This window comes from Cherax quadricarinatus, unplaced genomic scaffold (genome assembly GCF_038502225.1).
Source record: "Cherax quadricarinatus isolate ZL_2023a unplaced genomic scaffold, ASM3850222v1 Contig67, whole genome shotgun sequence".
Lineage (NCBI taxonomy): Eukaryota > Metazoa > Arthropoda > Malacostraca > Decapoda > Parastacidae > Cherax > Cherax quadricarinatus.
Genome location: NW_027195093.1, coordinates 1 through 22,176, shown reverse-complemented (window position 1 = coordinate 22,176; position 22,176 = coordinate 1). Strand labels below are relative to the sequence as shown.

Here is a 22,176-nt window from a genome sequence, read left to right as displayed (position 1 = left end):
AAATAGAGAATCTTAGGGATGGGGGAAGTAATTATGTTCAAATCAGTGAAAGAATCTTTCGAGCCAAAAAGCTTCTCTACCGTGCCAGAGATCAATCAAGGTTTGCCCAGCAGAAAAACTTAAACTGCACATAAATACAGTCTAGCTATTCCCGTTTTAAGAGGCTCTTTGTGCACCCCCTTCCCCTCCTTATGCAGAAGTGCTAGATACACATTCATAGGCACTATGGTGAGGGAATGTCAGTGCTATGGTTCCTAGGGCCTATCGTGTTTTGGGAAATTTAAAGTGCGGTGAACGTACGAAAGTTTAGAGTATAGTTCAGAAAGATTTGAGAGTCTCGCCTTCCTTTAAGTATCAGTATTTTTGCAATATCAGGCACTTATTTCGTGTATTCGCAGGTTCTACCACCGCTTGTGTAAGATCACAGCAATATTTTTTTCATGCTGGTTATTTTATTTTATTTTAAATTTGGTTCATAATTTTTTTTTTGAAAGGCACATTAACATATTTCAAAGCTCACGCAGAGATCAGAATTTTATTTTGAAAATTTTAGTGTATTCATGTTCCAAGTTCAAAGGAGTATGAATTAAAGAAGCTTTCGTATGAACTAGAAAATTTAGTTTCGATAATTAGTCTTCAAAAGGATACTAGATAGACAATTAACCTATGAAAGGAACCTGGGTAGGTAGGCTAGAAAAACCATGTTTATTTTATCTGCTTCAGTAAATATAATTAACTTAAAATATCAATAAAAAGTTACACATTAGCTTAATGTTCTTCTGTATAACTAGCAATATAGTTGACTAGCTTGTCAAGGACAATCCGAGCAAGTTAAGGTTTCATTTATCAGGACACTTCCAGCAGGTGGTTTATAACCCTTGCGGGTTAACACTACTATAAATAAGTTACTCAAATGACTCAAAGTAATACCACAGAAGTAATCTTCTAATAGTGAGTCTCCTCAGGTTTCAGCTTCACTATCTGTTCACTAGCTTCCCATAACTTCTTAGCCAGTCCAGCGTCCTTTGCCAAGTCTGAGATGTCACTTTCCTGATTAAGAAAAATACAGCATTAAGGAAAATTTAGATAAAAAGGTTTCTAGAGGAAAAAAGGTTTCTAATCAAAGATTCATCCTCCGCTTAAAACTAGTAAAACAGCTTTCTTAATGTCAAATATTTTATCTAAGTTTATGACGAAAATCAAATGTTAAACACGTCTAACACACAGTTAAGTATGCTTTGCCCGATTTTTCGATTTAGAAACAGTATACGTAAATGTAGAAGTCAATACATGGGGGAGAGTGGCGACTTGGTATGTGGATGCTAGGTTGCCTATTTTCCCTTCTGTTTCACGTCTCTTGAAGACTTCAGTAACTTCAAACTATGTACCATAGAACATTAACCGTAATGTTTTGCTTTAGAAAAATTAAGGCTCAATTAGTTCATGGGTCAATGGCCTTAATTTAATCCCATTCTATATTAGATAGAATTTAGAATTTTATTACCTTTGCATCTTGCTATAGCGAAAGATGCTCTGGCCAAACTATCTGGCATAAGAATCCTATGGTTGTATTGCGAATTTAAATCCGGCGTCTAGGTATGCAAGAAGAGTTAGGTTTTGGAGAATACAGACTGCATAATGTATCTATAATCTGATAACTCCCTCTGTCTTCATACTGTCAACTTTGCTTACTTCATAGTCATACATTCATCAAAAATTATATACCAAGAATGGAAAGGGTAGTCTCCCAAGCACTGCCATAAGACCAGGATTCTAAGCTTAGATTCATGGAAACCATTTATGAATATCCTTTCAAACCTGGTTGGTAACTGCTGCAAAAGTAGGGAGGCGATAGCAAAATAACCAGAGAATAGAATAAGCAAGTCTGGAAGGTCAGGTGCCGCTGACCGCACAGCGGTTACCATGCAAATTACCTGACCAACATAACCAGGAACCAAGCAGAAAACTTAGAAATTCTGCGCGGCGAAAATTACGAAGGAATTAAATTGATAACTTGAGAAAAAACCCATCCAGAGTGACTACCGTAAGTGTTTGTGGGCCAGGATGCAATACTGGTAACTGCTAGAATTTTAGTTCAGTGGAGGGGGAACTAGCAAAGTCATTAGACCGAGTCAGGAAAGTGCTGCAAACTCTGCGCAGTCAGAATTTAGAATGCAGTGCAACCTGGGTTCTAAATTCTGACCAAGGGGGGCGGGGTAGGGAGTTATTAAACTTCCGTGCATGGCAGTAGGGAAGAACACTGCCTATCGGGATCTTCCAGATAGGAGAAATGAATAAAGTAGGGCTGCTTAGTCAAGAGCGTGGGAAGACTAAAAAAGACTAAACCAGGGGCTGTGAACACCGTTATTGTCCTGTATGCAGGACAAGCCGAGGCAATGGGCATTTCGTCGATCGTTCAAGAATATAAAGTCTTCTGCAGAAATTTAGAAAGTCACGGGAGAGGCCGCACAAGTGCTTCAGTCCAGTTTCAGTAAATTATGGCTGTATGCAGGAAGTGTTTAAAGATATTCCTCCTCGAAAGAGGATTTTAAAGAGGTTCAGCCGGCTATGTCAAATTACTTTTAGGGATATAATGAGGATTAAAGGACAGATGGCTGAGAAATTTAACAGTCACGTTCAGAAATACAGGAGCCATACAAGTACAGTGAAGACTGACCCCGAGAACTTCTGTTTAAAGCAACAATAACTGAAGCAAGGAGTCTTGCGTGTGTAAATTATAGCAAAGTCAGTGATGACTAAATATTAGACGGGAGAACAGATTACAGATCTTTAATAAGTAGAAGAGTGGCGCTATAGATATCCGAGACTGCCTTGACAAGGTCTGTGGGGAAAAAAAAAAAAAAAAGCCAATTAATACCAACATTGAAAGGTCTCTTAAGAAGTTAAAGGAAGAGTGGCAGATTTCCTTAGAGGACCAAGATGTATTTTAAAGTAGTCGTGCCTGTTAATACTGCAACAGTGGTGTCAATCATGGAGCGGCACTTGAGCCAAATACTATATTTAAATACACAAATCAACTGTTCAGTAGACTTTCCATAAACTTTCAATCTGCACTGGTAAAAGCAACAGGACGATGGTGCAAGGCATTATGGCCCAAAGTACCTGATCTACGAAAAGGCAGAAGTCAATTTCCCCAATTAGAATTAGACTTGAGAAGGACCTGAGGGCTGAAATTCTGAAGTGTTTGTATGCTTCAGCATTTTTCCAGTTGCCAACGAGGGCAGGGCAATTTTTTTTTTTTTTTTTTTTTTTTTTTTTTTTTTTTAAACTTCCTACAAGGCACACAAGCCTCCCTGCGTGAAGGAGGGTAGTAACTGGCAAACTGATTAAGAAAGAGGGGCATTGTTGGAGCCTGTAAGAACCATAACTTATTCTTCGCAGCCTTTCATTTTCTGGGAGGAAGATATTTTACAGCCTTTAGACTCACCTTACAGTCAACAAAATATTTGCCAGTAACATTGTTCACTTCGTCAGAAACTGCCAGGTAACTAGTAGTCTGGGCTCCAAGTTCTGCATCCTGAAAAAAAAAAAAAAAAAAAAAAAAAAAAAAAAACAGGATTAACTAAACTGCACAGTATTAAGTGCATTTGAGCCCCTCAAGTGAGGGGTATTAATGCATTTGGAGGGGGGGGGCGGGTTTAGGAAAGAGGTATTCTTTTCTTCATTAGACCATTATCCACAATTCATCGCACTGCACGAGCCCTATGGGTTTAGAGTTTCCCACTCATAATTATGTCCAAGTGATTGCAATAAAAAAACACTAAACCACAAGGGCTATACAGCTTGGACATCAAAAGTATTGCAGTAAAAATTAACTGGCATGGTATGAATCCACGGAAGAAAAACCAATTACTTTTGTGCAATATTAGAAAGTGAAAATGCTTCTGTAAGTACTTTAAGTAATTACATTCATTCCTGCAGTAGATTATGCCAGTATAAATGCACCACGATACTTACTTTACCTAAAAACCAGATAAGCGGACCAAAGAAGTAGTTTGAAAGTCTAGCTTCACCTTTCCATATCATTTCAGTGGCCACTATACCTGGGTGTAAGCTGTTAGCAGTCACAGCTGCAAGTAAAAATCTCATTAGTTATTACAAATCATTTCAAGACAATACAAAGTTGCTAGTGGCTGATGAGGTGCTCGATTGTATGAATTTAGCTTTCCCTTCTTCCATTGAGGAAACTTGATTGCCTTCCAATCCCCAGTTGCTTTATCTTTAAGGGTTCAAGGATTTCCCTTTATAGTAACTTTAGGATATAAAGTGCACTTAGTTCCATACACATTCAAAAAGTTATAAACTAACCTGTTCCCCTCAGCTTCTCTGCCAGCTCTCTGGTAAACAAGATATTCGCTAGTTTGCTCTGACTGTAAGAGATGAAGCTTCCAGGATATTTATTCTTCTCGTAGTTAAGGTCATCTACATTCAGCGAGGAGCCATAGGTATACACCACAGAAGACACGTTGACCACCCGACTTGGACCACTGGCTTTCAACAGCCCTAGAGAAATAACAGCATTAATAATTGTGCTCAAATAAGACTAGTTTATTTATGAAAAAAATTACTTTAGGATAAGGATAGGTTACTTCAGCCGAAGTAAAAATAATTTGTCACTTAAGTTGTAGGTGGTATCGTGGAGGTTTTTGACAACAGATCAGCATGTAAGAACTAAAATTTACGCTGACTGGTGTGCAAGAAATTTAGTAAGCTCTTCCTCAGATGGATCCTGGTTGTGTTATTCCACCCAAGGGGTTCAGCGGCCTCTTTCCACCTAAACCCTTCCCCTCGACCAGGTTGTAATCAGTAAAAGCACAATTTCATTAGGTGAATAAAGTTATCCTCTGAAAAGGAATCTTAGAAGTCTTGCAAGGAACTGAACTTTTCCTTCACTTTATGAAGGTGACCGACCCTTTTAATAATTTACAAACTAATTATAAAATGTCTTAACGCACCTCCCATCTCCCACAAATACAGACCCGACAAATGCAAACTAATCTTCATTTAATCTCTTGACAGAACTACAGTAATTCAGATAATCCTCTAAACTTGACATCCCATCCATCTATAGAGGGCAGGCATTGCACTTTCCACCTCCAGAACTTTTCATAAGTTACTTTGCTCATTCCTAACACCAAATTAGGACTACTTTCTTACATTCTGCATGCTCTCGTAAGCCTGTTACATGTTAAAGGCTCTTTACCATAGACGACCTACATACTTTCCATCAATCCGGGATAGCAACCTCATCTGCCGAGCTACCTCGGTGGACAAGAGGGTGGCCGGATATCTACCACAAAGCATACCTCCTTCAGCCACCACCCCCCTGAATCTGAAAGGTGGCTACCAGAGATACACCCGTTGCCTGAAGGACACCCAAAGCCACTCCGGGATACCGGAGAGGGATCAGGAAATCCCTAGGCGATCCAGATTACATGGCAAACTACGCCACCGCTAAGAACCTCAACGGAATGGGATGGACCCCAGTACCTTTTCCTCTACCTAGGAACTAGGGTGCCTGTGGGAAAAAACTTCAAAGGCCAAAAGATGAATGGCAAAAGGGAGGGGAGGAGAAAAGGAAAAAAAGGGGAGGATTGGATAGGGAATGGGGGGGTAATTAGGTTTGGTCTGAGGAAGGAGACATACAATTCCTCAGACCAAGATCCTCTACGCCAAGGAGCCCGTACCCCCTTGAAGTTAAATCACAGCCTTTTTACCCAGTTTTTTATTTTCCAACTCTAGTCTACCGATGTTTCCAACTAGTCAGTCTCCCAAGCGAGCCATACCACTGGTAAAAGCAATTTACAACTTTCTGCATTAGATTCATTATCTTAAGTACTTCTACCTAACACTACCATGGTGACTTCACATTCTTGGGGTAAGGTTTATTTTTGTCAGAAACTTACCAAAGTATGTTCCTCCACTTCATTTTGTCATGTGCCTTTATAAGCACAGTTGCTATTTAGAGGTGCTGAGTTTTATCCATTTTACACCATTTTTATAAATCCCTACGTCTACTAGAATTTTTGCAGTACGGTTTTGCCAATTTTTTTTTTTTTTTATTCTTTACTCTTACAGCTTCACTGGTAATTAAAGACTGAAAATTTCTCTAGGCCGAGGTATTTATTTTTGAGAATCTCTTAAATATTGTTGGAATGATTCAGTCTGTATCCAATGTTTCTGCTAAATTAATTTTATAAACCTTAAAGTACAGTTAAACAGTTTCTGAATGAAGATCCCCATTTTTTTTTGAAGCTTAGCTCAGTGGCTAGTAAATTTACTGATACTACCTTCACTTTATTTGTGTGCATTTGTCAAAATCTTCTGCACTGACGCATACGAATTTGGCGCTTTTAAGTTTAATGTGATATTATAACATCACATCTTCAGGTGCTGAAGAACCCTTACGAATTTACAGCTTGCACAAGTCTAGGAATGAAAATTTGTGATAATTCACGAGATTAAAGCATTGGCTTATTTAGGTAGATTTAGGGTCATTAAGACTAATGCATTAACCCAGCACATTTAAGCTGTGATGGGCTATGGTTTTTTTTTTTTTTTTTTCCTCATTCACTGGAATAGTCTGAACATACTAGCATGCTAGTTTTTACTAGTACAGGAAGACCAGATTGTACTAACCCAACAACATGTTAGTAAGCAGAAAGGGGCCAAAGTGGTTGGTTGCCATAGTCAGCTCTAGACCATCTGCCGTTAACTTCTTCGTGTCAAAGCCATTCAGTCCTGCGTTGTTCACCTGAAGCATAAATTTTATATGTACATTTATATTATATATATATATAAATATATATATAATTATATATAACGTACAAGATTAGTTAAGTCACTATATGCATAAGCACTCATGGGACCAAGGAAAAAAATTAGTATTTCCAAGCACTTAGGATTAACATTAGGGCCATTTAAAATTAATATAATAGAAAGCTGGAATGTCAGCTTATCTACAGCAGTATGCACTTTCCCCATTTCCTCCAAGATGGCTACCGATGGTAAACGAAGCAGCAGTACGGAGTTTTAACATCGTAAAGGGTGCAATTTACCCAACATTGGCTTCAGCAATGCTGCCTGTGATCAGATACTTTCAGAATTGGCAACTACGAGCTGCATGGTATAAGGACGGTGTCCTTATACCAGAAGTGCCTTCCTTCGACTTCGGGGATGGAGGTCAGACTGAGGGATGCTTCCCGAACCTACACCTGGATACGAATCCATACCTTCTTTGAGGCGGACGCCGTGGAAGTTAGCGAGGCGACGTTGGGAAGAATGAGCTCCATGCTGGATTGCCAGAAGGATCCTTTACTTTCAGAAGGACGTTGAAGAGGGCCATTCCTCCTTATTGTCCTAGAGGGGTCCAGGACAAGCATGTCATGTATGCAGGACAACGGCGAATATGTCGCTGTGGAGCTTTTGATCATATGGTGGGGTGTGGAAGGGCGGCTCCAGTGTTCGATGGACTTTGCGACGATGGCAGCACCTTTGAAGTGATCATCGGTGCCTGTGGCATTAGCCGGAAGGATGACTGGCTGATGAGGCTGAGGAACATTGTGCGATTCTGTCAGGAGACCCCTTGGGGATGGGGGGGGGGGGAGGCCTTTGACCTGAGAGGCAGCAGTGGAGGAGACTAACTACAGGAGACCTTGGAACTCCCTGCAGGAAATGCTCAATTTACTGGATGAGCCAGAGAAGGTTGTACCTTTTGTGGGGACAGATTCCCTGCTTGCTGTGGATCTGGCGTAGGAACCAGGGCTGTTGGGTTTGGGGGGGGAACAGGTTTTGCAAGACCAACGAGGGGAGGCTGAGGTCCACGAGCCTGGTGTTAATGTCGAGAAGGAGCTTGTGAGCCGATCTCTGGAACGGGCTGGGGTGGTTACCGGAGGTGGTTTTTCACTCCGGCCTGGTAAGGACTCGTTGGGGGATGTGGGTAGGATTGGGTTGAGTGAACAAGGGAGGGAAGAGTGCACGAGGTGGCTCGAGTTTATTAAAGGTGGATCGGACAAGACCAAGAGGAATATAGGAAAGTCCCTTTTTGAAGTATTCAAGTGTAACTATTAATGTCAATGGCCTTAGGGCTGAAGAAGCATGCTTGGGGAGGAGAGTTTTGATGTGGACGAGTTTTACTCAGGAAAATATGGACGAGAGTTGGGGTTGAAAGGTTATTGTATGAAGGGTGGGATGGTGGTGAGGGAGTCCAGTCCCCCTTTTGTGTCGTTGCAGGTGAGGGACAGGGGGAGGGATGGGAATGTTTTCTGGGCATTTATATGCCAGAGGATGGTCAAAGTTGAGTAAACTGGATTTTGTGAAGGAAGTTTTATTCTATTTAAAGGGTTTGCCCATAGTTGCAGTTCTGGGAGGATGTGACTTATCAGAAATAAGGATGTGGAGCTATGAGGGACAGGTTGTGCGCTTTGTGTTACGGGATGTACCAAGGGATGCGGGGGGGGGGGTATGATATGGTGAGAAGCGAAGGGTACAGCAAGTTTGTTAGGAGGGGCTATGCCGCCAGATTGGATAGAATATAGGGGACTTTGTATTATGGTCGAGCGGGTACAGACAATTTACCGATTTTCGGACCATTGGGCAGTCATGGCATGGAATAGTTTTGTTAGAATTTACCCAGGTTATTGGAAACTGCACTGCTACTTTCTGGAGAGGGGAAGGGACTGTTCAAGGGCTGGTGGAAACTTGCGAGGGAAGGGATCAAGGGGTGGGCATGTTGGGGTCTAGAGCTAAACCGGGGATTATAGCATCATACAAGTCGAAGGGTAGTGTGGTGGAGGTACAGGTTGCAACAATACGTGGAGGGACAGCTGAATGGTATGGGGGTAGGTATGGAGACCTTGCAGAACTCTGGGGTCTGTTAACACTGTTTTGATGCCTTTGTGTCAAGGGGGGACAGGCTCTCGGGTTGTGATCTTTTGCAGAGGTTGGGAAAGGCAGCAGGTGACCAGTGTTGAATTTGGAGGTGTGCAGGGCTGGGGGGGGGTACAGAGGAGGGGCCAGGTGCTCTAATGGAAAGCATGAGCAACTGTGCAGACCATTGGTTTGAGGAGAGTGGGAGGGCCAAGGGTACTCTATGCTTAAGATGAGGAGCAGCTTGGGGAGGGGGCTGTGCTTAGGAAGAGTAGAGGAAAGGCACCTGGGATTGAAAGGATACCTAAATTTTTATTTGGTGCATTAGGATTGCCTAAAGCACTGCCTGGTAGTATTGTTCAACTACGAAGGATAGGGATGAATTAGGTACGTCATAGTGCAGGAGTTTGTGCCAAAAGGGGGAAGGGGGGGAAGGCACCGATTGCATACCAGGTAATTTCCTGTATGTGTTTGGATTAAAAATATTTGTGAAGGTAAAGTAACAGGAAGATTGAGACAGGTTTGGTTATACAGCAGGGTCAGTTTGTATAACTACAGTGCACATGTGAGGGACATGGACTTTTTTTGAGGCATGTTTGGGGGGGGGGGGGAGGGGAGGCGTATCTCGAAACTTCACTGGAAAGAAGCGACTTCATAGGGAGATTTTGAGGGTTATTATGTCGAGACGAGGTTTTGGGGGAAGATCGAGAGGTGGGTGAATGCTATGTATTAGTCTGTTGTGGTTAGGGTTCAGGCGAATGGCATGTAGTTTGCCAGTACAGATGGAGAGGGGGGGCTTTGAGATTGATATCTGCAGTCATTCTTTTTGCAAGTTTGCAGAATCCCTTTAATGGGCTTACTGAAGGTGGCATGAGGGAAAAGGGCGAGGGGTAGCTAAAGGCAAGGGCATTATGGGTTATTTGGACAACTTTGTGGGTGGCAAGGGGTTTGCAAAGTGTGGGATGTGTGCTCGAGCTCTTTGGGGGCGGCAACAGGAAAGTGTTAATGGTGCAAAGTTGAAGTTGGAGTTAAGTTCCTGGGTGGGTGGAGAGGATTTCGAGCAAGTGTATGGGTGGTCTGTAGATACTTAGAAACAGTCAAACTTTGTAGATGTACAGGTGCGAAGGGTGAATTAGAAGGTAACTGTAGGGCTTAAGGGCCAGGAACATTTGTTTGCAGAGGGTGGTGCATCTCCAGAGGTCAGTTTATAGAGGAACTACAGAGGGTCTTAAGATATGCATGGGGTTATTAAAGATCGTGGTTAAGGAGGGAGGTAGTCAAAAGTTAGGCAGGGTGGATCGAGCCTCGTCCCTTTATGACTTAGGAAAGCAGTAGGTGAAGCAGCACTTCATAGGTGGGGCAGGTAATGGTTGATGTACGGAAATGATGGGGAGGGAAGAAGTTTTTGCAAGGATACGCTGTGCTTTCCGTTGACTGATTGGGATGTGAAGGTAAAGGTGGGTAGCCGTCCAGAGAATACAAGGTGTAAGCTCTCATCCCATTTATGATTGCAGGGGGGGTACTTGCAAGGATTTTAGAAAACTTTCGTTGAAACGAAGGGTATGGGAACTGGTCTATAGGTTAATGATAATTTTGGCTATGAGGTCTTTAGTAGTATGGGTTATGTGGGAGGTGGGAATTGCTAGAGCTGTGGGGAAGAGAAACGTTCCATGGAGTTTTTTTTTTTTTTTTCTTCAATCCTAGAGTTTTAAGGACTAGGTTAGGGAGGGTTTTTCAGTCTGGGGGGGGGGGGTAACAAGTCTGTTGAGGCTTTGATTTCTGCTGTGGGCAGGGTTCCTAAGGATGTCAGGAGGGCTGTAATGCATGTGGCAGATTTGTTTGTTGGGTTATGAGGGAGGTTGCATTTTTTTTTTTAGGGAGGGCACTTTCAGCATGTTTATAGGACAGCTTTTAGGAATAGCCTTTTACTATATGGGGAAAGTGGACGACCAGCTTTCCCCCCTCCCCCCCATCCGAGGGATTTCGCAGCCTGACAGTGAAAGGTTACTTCGGTTGGGAGTGGGGTAGACCCGATGATGGTTAGACTTTTGTTTTGGTCTTACTTGGTAGGATAGTGTTTGGATAGGGCATATACAAGTGTCTAAGTGGAGCTGGGGCGTGTGATTGTGGCGTATAGAATGAAGGATGCATGCAAGAGATTGGAGATGGGTTCACAAGGGACCTGCAGTTACGTTGGGTGTGTAGTTTTCTTTTTGGAAGTTTAGGGTAATTGGCAGACTTAGTTTCAAGGTGGGATTTTTTTTGAATGCTTCGGGTCTAATATCATTTGTGGTTCCTAGTTTGTCATGCTTTTGTACAGTGTTTAGTATGGTCTTAGCACATGGTTTAATTTATTTTTCCACGTGTACATCTAAGGAAACTACAAGGTCTATTTTTATTGGTTGTCCCGAGTTATTCTGTGGTGTATGTCAAGTTTTAGTTATTTTTCTGTACTTAATGCTTAATAGTTTGAAATTTACTATGCTTGTGGATTACACGTATGAAGGCTTTACACTTAAAAATTGTTCTCTCCACATTGATATTTTTTCTGGTCTTTGGTGTGCAACTCTTGGGTTTTATTGTACTGTACATGTACTTTAAAATACAAAAGTTAAGTTTTGTTGGAGAGGTTCACTGCTTTTCCTAATTGTGGTGTGTAACAGTTTTGCGTGTTAAAAAAATTCACGAAGCTATTTATATATATTCCAATTAGAGTTACGCATATCGGGTTATAATTTTTAGTTTATGACTATAAAAACAGACTTATCCTCTTGTTTTGAGTGGTAGGTGGATGGTGGTTTGGTTCCGTTTTGTAACTTTGAGAGGTACTGTGTATACCACTTTCCTTCGTTGGGTATGTATAAGCTTTATGAATATGCAGTTAATAAAAAAATTTACCTTTTGGGCAGAAATGCCGGTCTAGTAAGTTTGCGGGGTGATTTAGGTGGAAGGTAACACCAGAAGTCGTTAACGAGGGTCAAGGAAGCTTAGTACTCCATCTGCAGAACTTCCTACATAAAGTAATACTGTTAAAGGTTTTAACAGAACCTCTAGTTTACATTTATTTTATCTAACTTCAAACCAGGTGTATCCCACCAAGGCAATGGCAAAGAATTTTTTTTATAGGCTATAAGGGAGGGAGAGTTCTAGGATGGAGAGAATCAGTATATACTGAGGAAACTTCATTCTATATTAAATGCATTTTCAGCGAACTTACCAGAATATGGAGAGCAGTTTCTGTGTTCAGTATGTCTTTAGCAAACTTCCTGACCGAGGTCAGGTCTGACGTGTCTACCTGCCGCACTACCACATCTTTGTTGCCTGTGGTCTTCTTTATGTCCTCTGTAAAGAAGTTCTGCTATTGTGACTAGGCCATTTTAATGTAAAAAGTACCTTAAAAAGATTAACAATTTTGGTATGAAAGCACAGTTAAATTGAGATTCAAAGTATTAAAGTTAAGTTATGCAATAAAGTATGAATCTTATGTTGCTTCTATAATGGGTTTGATTGTGGGCACCAAGAAAGTTTAATAAAGGAGATTATATTTGGAGCAACCACTCAATTGTGAAATGGTCGTCATAATAGTACTTTCTAGTGATTTGTTAATCTTCAGAGATTAACAGTAATCAAATTAGGAGGGGGGCTTTTAGGTACAAAATTTTTAAATCCATGAAGGGACGATATGCTCTTCACACAATTTATACAGGTTTGAGAAGTAATGTAATTGCTTTAATTACAAGTATTTACTGATATTAAGATTTAAAATTATTTTACAGCGTAATACCAAGTGAAGAGCCTAGGTAGATACGAGATAACTAATTGATTAATTTTACATTAACGTAAAGGGTTGGAGTAACTTAACTAATATTAACATGGGAGCAGCATATAGGCCGTGTAAAAGATTGTAAAGTGAAGATAATTTGAATTTTAGCAAAAATGTTGGGAGTAGCCTGTGTGTTTTAAATTATAGTTTATTTTTTTGAAGGGTACATATACAAGGTACCTATGATTTAGTGTAGCTATTCACTAAACTAAAAGTATGGGTTGGAGATTACTTTTCAGAAACAGAAGATGCAAGGCCTAGTAGATTTCAAATTCTTGGCCTAGTCGAGAATTTTACTAGTACTGTTATAGGAAGATTTCAGATTACCACTGCTGAATGTGTAGGGGTCATCGTGCCGTGACATCAGAATGGCTTAGTTCTGTTTAAGTGACGTATGTAGGGTATTTATGTATTAATCAGAAGTACAATGGCAATTTAGAAATTGGTGGAAATAGGGACGTTCAGAAACTGGTAGAGATTATATTTTACCACAAGTGAGTAGGCTATTACGACTGCTACTTTTATGAGGGTTGTGTTGAAGATGCATTTGCAGATTATAGGTAGAGATAATCCTGGAGTGTGCAGTGGGGTGGAACTTTCAATTTGTGCATAATTTTATGAGTAGATAAGAGTTGTGGCTCTGTAATAGTGAATTTTCGTAATGTGAAACTAGTTAACATCAGTTTAACAAGTATCAAGGTGACTAATGTGGCAATTTTATTAATGAAAATGCTTTGTGAAGTAACTTGTATGGAGGGGGGATGAAAGACTTTCAGGAACAAGTCTGATATGAAATTATCAGTTTTAGATAAAAGTACTGTACTTTCCGTATTAAATTTTATTTACATGCGTACAAGGGAAATACTTTTGCCTTTACAATGTTACAAGTCATGTTGAGAAAATGACAGTCCTGTAGTATTTGGCCTGGAATTTCGAGTCGAAACCAGTTTAACTTTAATGTTAAGGTACTGCAATTTTTGATTCGCAAGTTTAATACTGTTGTATATTAGTGTATTGTTATTTATGAAGTATACCTTTGTAGTATGGCTTCAAAGCTGATTAGTCTAATTTACCGTTTGAATGTTTTAATGAGATTCTTAAATAAGAGTAGTCTTCAAAAGTAAATACCAACAGCGATTTGCTTCAAATTTAACTGCATTATAAACCTATGCTGCCGTACATTGCATTAATCTTTGTGCATGTAACCTACATTCTTTCCTCTATTGTAGGAGGACTAAATATTTTAGAAAAACCAAAGTAAATCGAAGTTTCGTAGTAAAATGAAAAACTAGGAAAGACATACCTGCGACTGTGGCAGCTTTCTCAACATTACGACAAGCTAGGATGACTCTGGCGCCGCGCTGAGCCAAGTCCCGAGCCGTTACCTTGCCGATACCTGAAATTTCACAGGTTAAGCTACCTCTGACAGCCGAGGTTCATTTTAATTCCATTAATTGGAAGTTTTGATGTAATCTAAAAATTAAACTTTTTTAAATCTTAAGGAATGTAATTTCCAAGGGAGAGGAAAATGCCACTAAAGTGGACGTTCACAAAGGTCCAGAAAGTTAAGCACTGGCAAATTAGATTTTAAGACATGCCTGCAGATGCTCCTGTGACAATGGCAGTTTTTCCAACTAGTCTTGTTTTGGAGGTACATCTTCCCGACTGGTAACGGTAGACAAACTTGACAGCCAATGTCAATACCACACCAGTAGCAACTCCATTCACTACCATAGAGCCCACCATGTTTGCCGCTTGACTGTAAGAAAGTAATTTATTGAATTTGTTTATCTGCAAGTAGACATTTAAAGTTTTTTTCCTATCAATTTAAGTATTCGTATAAGTGAATGAACAGGATAGAGAAAGAATATAAAAACAGTTTCCCTAAATTCTGGTAATGCTCTACCATCACATCCAGTTAATATTTAAACCAACAAGATAATCAGATACGCACGAGTAGTGGGTGTGCCTTGTGCAGACAATCACATCTAAAGACCAGGATTTTATGCTTTCTGTAATTTTTAACGACAGTCCAATTTTACCAACTGTTGCGAAGGGGGTTAGAGGTGACTAATCATAACCGAATAATTATACGAAAAGTTTTGTACCACAAAAAGATTCAGCCTGTTAAGTTACCGTATAAACAGATTCGGTCTGTAGACCGTTGTGTATGGTCAAAGACTCCTGCACTTGAACAGCCTCCCTACGATCCCCGTTGGAGAGGGGAACCTGTACCATCTCCATGAAGTTTCATCGTGCGAGGATTAAACCAAAGACTGGTCATCAACGATGCCACGAAGTTTTAACTTGCATCCTCTTCAGTCAAGTCTGAATTAAGTTCTCGAACATTACTTTGAAAGAAGCTTCCCTTGTCACCTATCTTTACGAAGCAGACAAGGTACTCGCGCCTGCTGCACTGAAGACTAGACGACCGTGGATTTACCATCACTACTTCACATGCTAGGTAACCTGTCCTTATGAAACTGATAAGCTCATCACTGGCAAGTCTCCCGACGAAATAGTCATCAATTAAGATTTTATGCATGGGCCAAGATTTACTGTTGTGAAGATGCCAACGCTTACTCCATGCTCAAGGTAAAGTTTCTGAAAGTCACTGGCCATCTACTTTCTGAACCCTCAACAAATTGAACTAGAACGCTCCAGTCGTGTAACATTGGACATGCTATTCATACAATCGTTCAACTGCCGAATGTCATGAAGAAAAAGACATGTTCCACCTGTGAGTGAAGGTCACCAGTTTCGTTCCTGCACTTAAACTGCTGCTCCCACCTGCATGAACTGCAAGTGATTTCCATACTTTGGCAGCCAAATGTCCCATTCTAAGATCCTTTCCAAGGAAGTAAAGGAAGACATGAAGACTTGGTAATTTTTCCTACTTATGTTGCTATAGCTAAACTACCAAACATTTTACAAACCACCCAGCAGCCTGAACCGCTACTCTACCATAAGTTAACAAAATTCTACTGCCTGGTTTATGCACATTCAAAATTCACATGCACTCAATCTGCCATCATTCAACTTCCAAGCTAGTCCTGCTTCAGCTGAAGTTCTGAAGATATTCCAAAAGTAGTCAGCTTCGATGCACAGACTACTTTAAAGATATTTCTGCAGAATCTACCTGCTGTTCTTCGCAATTCTCCAATGCGAGACCACCTCAACCCACCAACACTTACGGACCACTCTGCCCTCGCTGCCCGGCGAGCCTACATGAACCACCAATGAGAGACCACCTTCACCTTCCAACACCCACCTCACCTGCCTCCAAGCCAACTTCCCTTAATATGACTAGTCTCGTTCGAGACCAGAAACCACACTAACTCCAATGGTCAGGCTTGCTACCACCTACAGCTCACAAGACTGCCATCCCCACGAGCCCCTTTGGGGCGGGGCTGATGGCAAACCAGAGGCCTAGCTTGTTCCTGCGTGCTCCGCGAGGGCGGGGGACTGGCTAGGCCAGGGGATGCTTGGTTCCAAAGATGACTGGGTACTTTTACCTCCCATGGGAGACTGGTTTCGAGACTCCTAGGGAACCAAGGCCGGGTCACCCCTCTTGGAAAGACCCGAGCCGGTAGAGTACCAGCGAAAAAAAAAAAAAAAAAAAAAAAAAAAAAAAAAAAAAAAAAAAAAAAAAAAAAAAAAAAAAAGTGCTTTTTTACGAACTCTTCCACCAGCTCCAAAAGGAGACTAAAGTTCACCTGTACCACAGAACGACCCATTGGGCTAGACTACGTAATCCATCTGCCATCTGGGTGCAGATCCAACAAACTCCTTTCAAGTGTACCATCTCAAGAACGAAGTTCGCCAATGTCTCCAATTGATCAGTTGCCTAACTAGCTTGCGACTAGACTGCCTAGCTGACGATCCAGCCTGCCCTGCTGCACCAAAAAACACTTCCTTGCTGCCTCCTGACCCTTCTGCCGCTGCCATCCTTTCCTTGTTTACCAAGTACCAAGGTAGTTCATACCTCTTCATCTACGCCTGCAGTACCTCTGCACCAAAAGTGGTTGGACCACTTTTGTTATCCTACCTCCCATCCTTTACCAGCACTCATCCTTTATTCTTCCTTCCCATCTCAACAGCTCTGGTAGTTAGTTTTTACAACCAAAATGAAGTTTTTGCTAGAAATGCGGCACAACCAGAGAACTACGGGGACAACTTTCATTCTGGCAAAACACTAAGATTAGTCGGAGTACCACAAATCTTGAGGTAGGCCTGGATGGAACACTAATTGCTGCGAGAGCTTATTTCAGTTTAGCTGCGAAAAATGCAGACAGGGTCTAGCAAATATTTTAAAACTGTCCGGTAACAATGCTACGAACTTAACACCGTCAGAGTAAGAATTCTACACTGCAACGATAAGAGAAACTGAAGTGATTAAGGTAAAGATCATAGGTATTTGGGCTACTGCTCACGACCCTGGGGCAAGAACGGACATGAACCGTGAACCTCCCAGTTAAGGGCAAAGAAAAGTCATGCTAAATGAACTTAAACGCCAGGGTAAACAGGGTTAATACATGGTATAAAATACAGACAATCTAAACAAACATGCAGTTTGTTGTGATCCTTCATGACAGTTTCGCCCACAGTGGACAGTAAGATCTACCTGGGGAGGAAGGTACGCGAGTATTTAGTCAGGTTCAGAATGTTGAAGTCAGGCGGAGAATGCTGCATTTGATCTACCCGGTGAGGCTATAATCTCAAATCCTTGGTAGCTTGGCAGGGGTATTGGACAAGTGAGCAGACCTTATGCAGAGTTTTATGTTGTGGGATAGCGATGGAGTTTCTTGACAAGTGGTTCAGCTATGTTAGAAGCCATTCTGGTTGAAAGTGTCTAGAGATAAGCGAAGAAACCGAAGAATACTGGAATCTTCGGTTCTGTATAGCCAAAAATTTCAACAAGAACAATGGCTTCAACATAGCTGAAGCACTTGCCAAGAAACTTCATCGCTATCCCACATAAAATAAAACACTGCAGAAGGTTTGCTCACTTGTCCAATACTCCTGCAAAGCTATCTAAGATTTTGGACTAACCCCACCGGGTAGATCAGATCTAAAATTCGCCTGACCAACATTCTGAACCCGACTATAAATACTTACGTCCCTTCCTCCCCAGGTAGATCTGGGAGAACTTTCAAAGTCCACTGTGGGCGAAACGTTGTCAATAAATGATTAAATTAAACTGCACGAGTTTCTGTAAACAGGGTTTGTGAAAAAAAAAAGTTATCTTTAATGCAAAAGGGTAGGGAAAGTAAAGAGACTAAAAAACCTAAGGGAACAAATTCTTTACTTTTAAAAGAAAATGCAGAAGCACAGAAAGGTGATGCATGATCATGTAATCAGGTTCAGTGGAAGGACAAAATTAACAATACCTATTTTCAATAAAAGTAAGGCTGAAGGCAGTTAAAGGGTTTACGATCCATTCTCACCAAAGATGACAGAGGGTTTTGAAGGGGTTATATTTATTATGTTAAGTTTTCAGGGAGGTAGAGTTGCAGGATAGCAGGCGATCAAACAGCAGGTAGAGAAATGTGAACGCATTATGTTCAGGGAACCATACAGGTCGAGTGGACTATCACTAAGTTGGATGAAAGTAATCAAGAGCACCAGAAAACTTAAAGCTTATGTGGTGGAATAAGAATATTGAAAGCATTTCGAAGAGTTTACACAGGCGTTACCAGAGTTAAAATGATTAAATAGTAGATGGGACAACAGTTCGAGGTAATGCGTAAGGGGAGGAATTTGTTAATCATTCCGTGTAAGTGCAAGAGTCAACTGAGGAAATTTGTACTGTATTTGAATCCGGGATTATAGTGAAAGCTGCGCGGAGATAAGAAGTGTTTAAAAGGTTTTGTCGGAGTCGTGGTACAAGATTCAAATTAAAGTTACTGGTATTTCGATGGGAGAGGTATGAAGGCGCGCCAGGGTATGCAAGGGAGAAGAATGAATGGGTACGGGAAGAGTATGTATTAATGTATTGTAAATTTTCAACAGAGGGATTAGCGTGAAGAGAATTCCTAAGAGGCTAGAGGTACTACTATAGAGGTTTTAGAAAGCACGGCGAATGGAACACTCAAGCCAGATTTAGGAGTTACTGGAATTAGCCCCCCCCTCCCTTTAATGAAGGTGAAGCTCAGACTTTTGGTAAATGCAAGGTACTGAAAGATGTTAATGATTCCCGATGAACATTAACAATAGTTTTGTCAGTTGATTAAAGAAAATAGTAAGTATTCAAACTTTTGAAGTCTTCTGTAGGGTGGTAACGATTGCTTTTGGCTAACTATTTTTAAGAATTGATCTGAAAGTCTGTACACAAACTTATTGATTACAGCCTACACATGTTTGCGCAATAAAGCTATAGAGCTTATTATGTTAAAATATTAATGAATACAATCAAAATGTTGAAAGTTTACCATGATCTCGCGAAACCGTTAAAATACTAGAAGAAAAAAAGGAATAAGTATCAAATAATTTAAGTGCTTCAAAGTTAAAAACTAAAATTAGAAATTCAATAACGTACCTTGTACGATTATCATTACACATACTTAACCATGCAGGTATCAAACGTGCCTAGTTATTCTACCAAACTAGTGTTCTGTTTATTACCCCTTACCCAACATCACTTAAACCTGTATGAATTTCATTCCTCTAATGTCAGGCTAATTGGTCAGTACCGAAAACTGTGAATAGACGAAATAATTGATTATTTGAAAACACACTGGACTAACCTTACCTCGGAATGCTCGAAGGGAAAGTGGAGAGACGAAAGTCACCACCCCTGAAGAAAGAAACATGTGAAACATACAGAAGAGAAACATCTAAGAGTGTAGAAGGAAGATGGCAAGCGATGAGACAAAAATTAAAACATTTCCTCTCGCTAGATGGCGCCACATACGGTCACTCTCTAAGAGTGAACTGAGGACTCAAAAAAGCAAACGACACTCGCGCAAAACATAGTTTACCCTTTATACTGCTAAGTTGTAGTGACATTTTTTATTTTATTTAAAACTTTATATTCGTCTATACATAGGTAGTTAAGTATATTACAGTGGTACAGATTTATAAACAAGGCATCAGCAATGACTACTGCAGTCCACTGAGCAACACTTGACATGGGCGGTGCGTGGACGTGTGGTTCCAGCCCTCTGCTGGATATTTTTTTTTCATATTTTATTGAAAGCATATCTTGTACAGACAAACATAATACATATATATAAAATAGACATACTGAGAACAATAAGTACATAAAGAAAATATCATACACACACACACGTTGTTGTACACAGGAGAAGAAACCCGACACAGAAAAACTATAAAATTTACAAGCACACTACACACCACTCGAGCAACCTGTCAGTATATATATATGAACGACACTAACATTGTCATGTCTCACTTCAACATAAGTGTGACGTACAGCGGACCAAAACAACTACTCGTGTAGAGTTAAGCAAAGAAGATATCACACATATATATTTTTTTTTATATTTTATTTAAATACAATACATAGCTTAACATAAAAACCCCTTAAACAAGGGTTGATATACATTTAATATAAATACATTATGAAACACAATCCCTCAGGACGTACAATAGCAAACAATAAACACAATATTAACAGACACAAAGAGGTTACACAATTTTTTTTTTATATTTTATTTATAACCAATACAGTATACATAAAAATAAAAATAAAAGGAAACAGTTTGGATCTCAATCCTGAAGGTTCGGCCATTGACATAAGAAACCCAACACAAAATAAACTAACACAAATGGATTGCACCTATATACTTGCAAGATATAGCTGTATAACATACAACAATAACTTACGGCAAGAACATAGCTACAAATAACCACAGTAACAGGGTCATGAACTAACATATATAAACATTCAATGACTTAAAACCTAACTTACATATAAATTTTACATAACATGACATATGACAAAGACTCATTACAGTTGAAAATAATATATACAAGAAAATGTAACAATTACTTCCAGCCTTCTCATTAATCAATAAATCAAAACCTAACATCATAATCCTACTAGAACATCTACATACTTATCCCTAACATTACAGCTTTACATATACCAAAATACAAATAAACATACAAAGAAAACAGCTTAGATATCAAAACCGACTCATTACAGTTACAATAAACCCGTATACAAAAATCTCAGACACAAAAGGAATGCGTCTATAAACTGGCTAGATATATCTGTATACCATACAGCCAAAACTTACGTCAAGAACATAGCCATGAAAAACCAATATCAGGGTGCTGACAGCCTATAAGTACATCTCATCCATGTATCTAATCCATCATTCGCGACCTAGCTGCCAGGGAGTGTGGACGTGCCTCATACCTCTCTGCTGACAGTCTAGCAAGCTATCCGGTGACGTCATGGTATTCAGCGTGAGGAGGCGGGTGAATACCGTTGGTATACAGCTTGTTCGGGGGGCGATTACGCCTGAGAATGAACAAGTTTTGCTACCTAAGATTATCCGTGTCACTTATGGTATTGCGGACAAGGATTTGTACGGTGTGGCATTAAATGGCGCATACCGGATATTTGTAAAACTACTCTACGAGCCAGTGTACGAGCAGCTGGTTGAGCAGTTCCAAGATCTCTGCGTAGATGTGTCCCCTGACGTGCATGTGCGTATGGTGGATGTCTCTCGACAATATACGTGGGTGAAACTGCGCAATGTGCCCTTCGAGGCCGATGCAACAGATCTCCGCAGTGTTTTCAGAAGATACGGAGTGATACACATGGCTAAACAAGGCATGCGGGTGGCTGGGGCGTATGTTGGTCTCCCAGACGGTTCGTTTACCCTCAAGATGTCTCTACGCCAGGCCATACCATCGTATGTGTACCTTGATGACTTCCGGACACAGGTCATGGTGTCTTATGCTGGTCAACGACGGACGTGTCGCCTCTGCGGTGAATATGATCATATGGCAGCAGAGTGTGGGCAGCGCGGGCAGGCCAGAAGGCCAGCCGGTGGATCAACGAATGACGATGGGCAGGAGGCTCCCATACGTGGACGAAAAGGAGATGGTGGCCACGGTCGGCTTTGGAGTGAGGAGATTGAGGAGCCAGTGGTGGTGTCGAATCTGGAGCTGTCGTCTCTCGAGTCACCTGCATCGCCGGTGGTACAGCAGGCTTCCGGGGAAGATCAGGTGACGGTGGAAGTGGAGGACTTGGATGCGACAATAGCGTCTGTTTTGCATACCATGTTCTCATCTACGGATGTGGTCTCCCCGGCTGTGACGACGGCCAGTCCGGAGATCGTGTCTGTGGCGGTCGAGCAGCAGCAGAAGGAGGTTGTTGGTGCTGGTGGGGCTGGCGGGGACGTGGTGACCCCTCGTCAGAAGGCAGAGACGAAGGTGGTGGTGGAGGTACATCGTGTGGACGATCCGGTCACAAACATGGAGGAGGA

The 22,176-nt window shown here is 41.0% G+C and overlaps 1 protein-coding gene across 6 annotated transcripts; it reads right to left on the bottom strand.

The window, feature by feature from the left end:
• Positions 1-521: 521 nt before the first annotated feature.
• On the bottom strand, positions 522-19,557 carry LOC128688239 (retinol dehydrogenase 13-like). 6 transcript variants are annotated; one of them, XM_053775944.2, is made up of 9 exons: positions 19,464-19,557; positions 14,311-14,471; positions 14,016-14,108; positions 12,107-12,231; positions 6,661-6,775; positions 4,330-4,524; positions 3,979-4,091; positions 3,449-3,538; positions 522-1,050 (listed from the first exon to the last, which is right to left on the bottom strand). In XM_053775944.2, the coding sequence occupies exons 2-9, from the start codon at positions 14,456-14,458 to the stop codon at positions 946-948; spliced, it is 984 nt and encodes a 327-aa protein (XP_053631919.2). In that variant the 5' UTR covers positions 14,459-14,471; positions 19,464-19,557; the 3' UTR covers positions 522-945. The 6 variants fall into 6 exon arrangements, with proteins under 6 accessions (XP_053631919.2, XP_053631918.2, XP_053631917.2 ...); XM_053775943.2 differs by having other exon boundaries at positions 19,459-19,529; XM_053775942.2 differs by lacking the exon at positions 19,464-19,557 and adding an exon at positions 19,251-19,288.
• Positions 19,558-22,176: the final 2,619 nt, after the last annotated feature.

Coding starts and splice junctions, on each gene's coding strand:
- LOC128688239 (XM_053775948.2), bottom strand. CDS start 16,705: ATGAAGAGGTATGAACTACCTTGGTACTTGGTAAACAAGGAAAGGATG. Junction 14,472..16,514: donor CGAACTTCGTTCTTGAGATG/GTACACTTGAAA, acceptor ACTTTCTTACAG/TCAAGCGGCAAACATGGTGG. Junction 4,092..4,329: donor AGAGAAGCTGAGGGGAACAG/GTTAGTTTATAA, acceptor TTTTACTTGCAG/CTGTGACTGCTAACAGCTTA.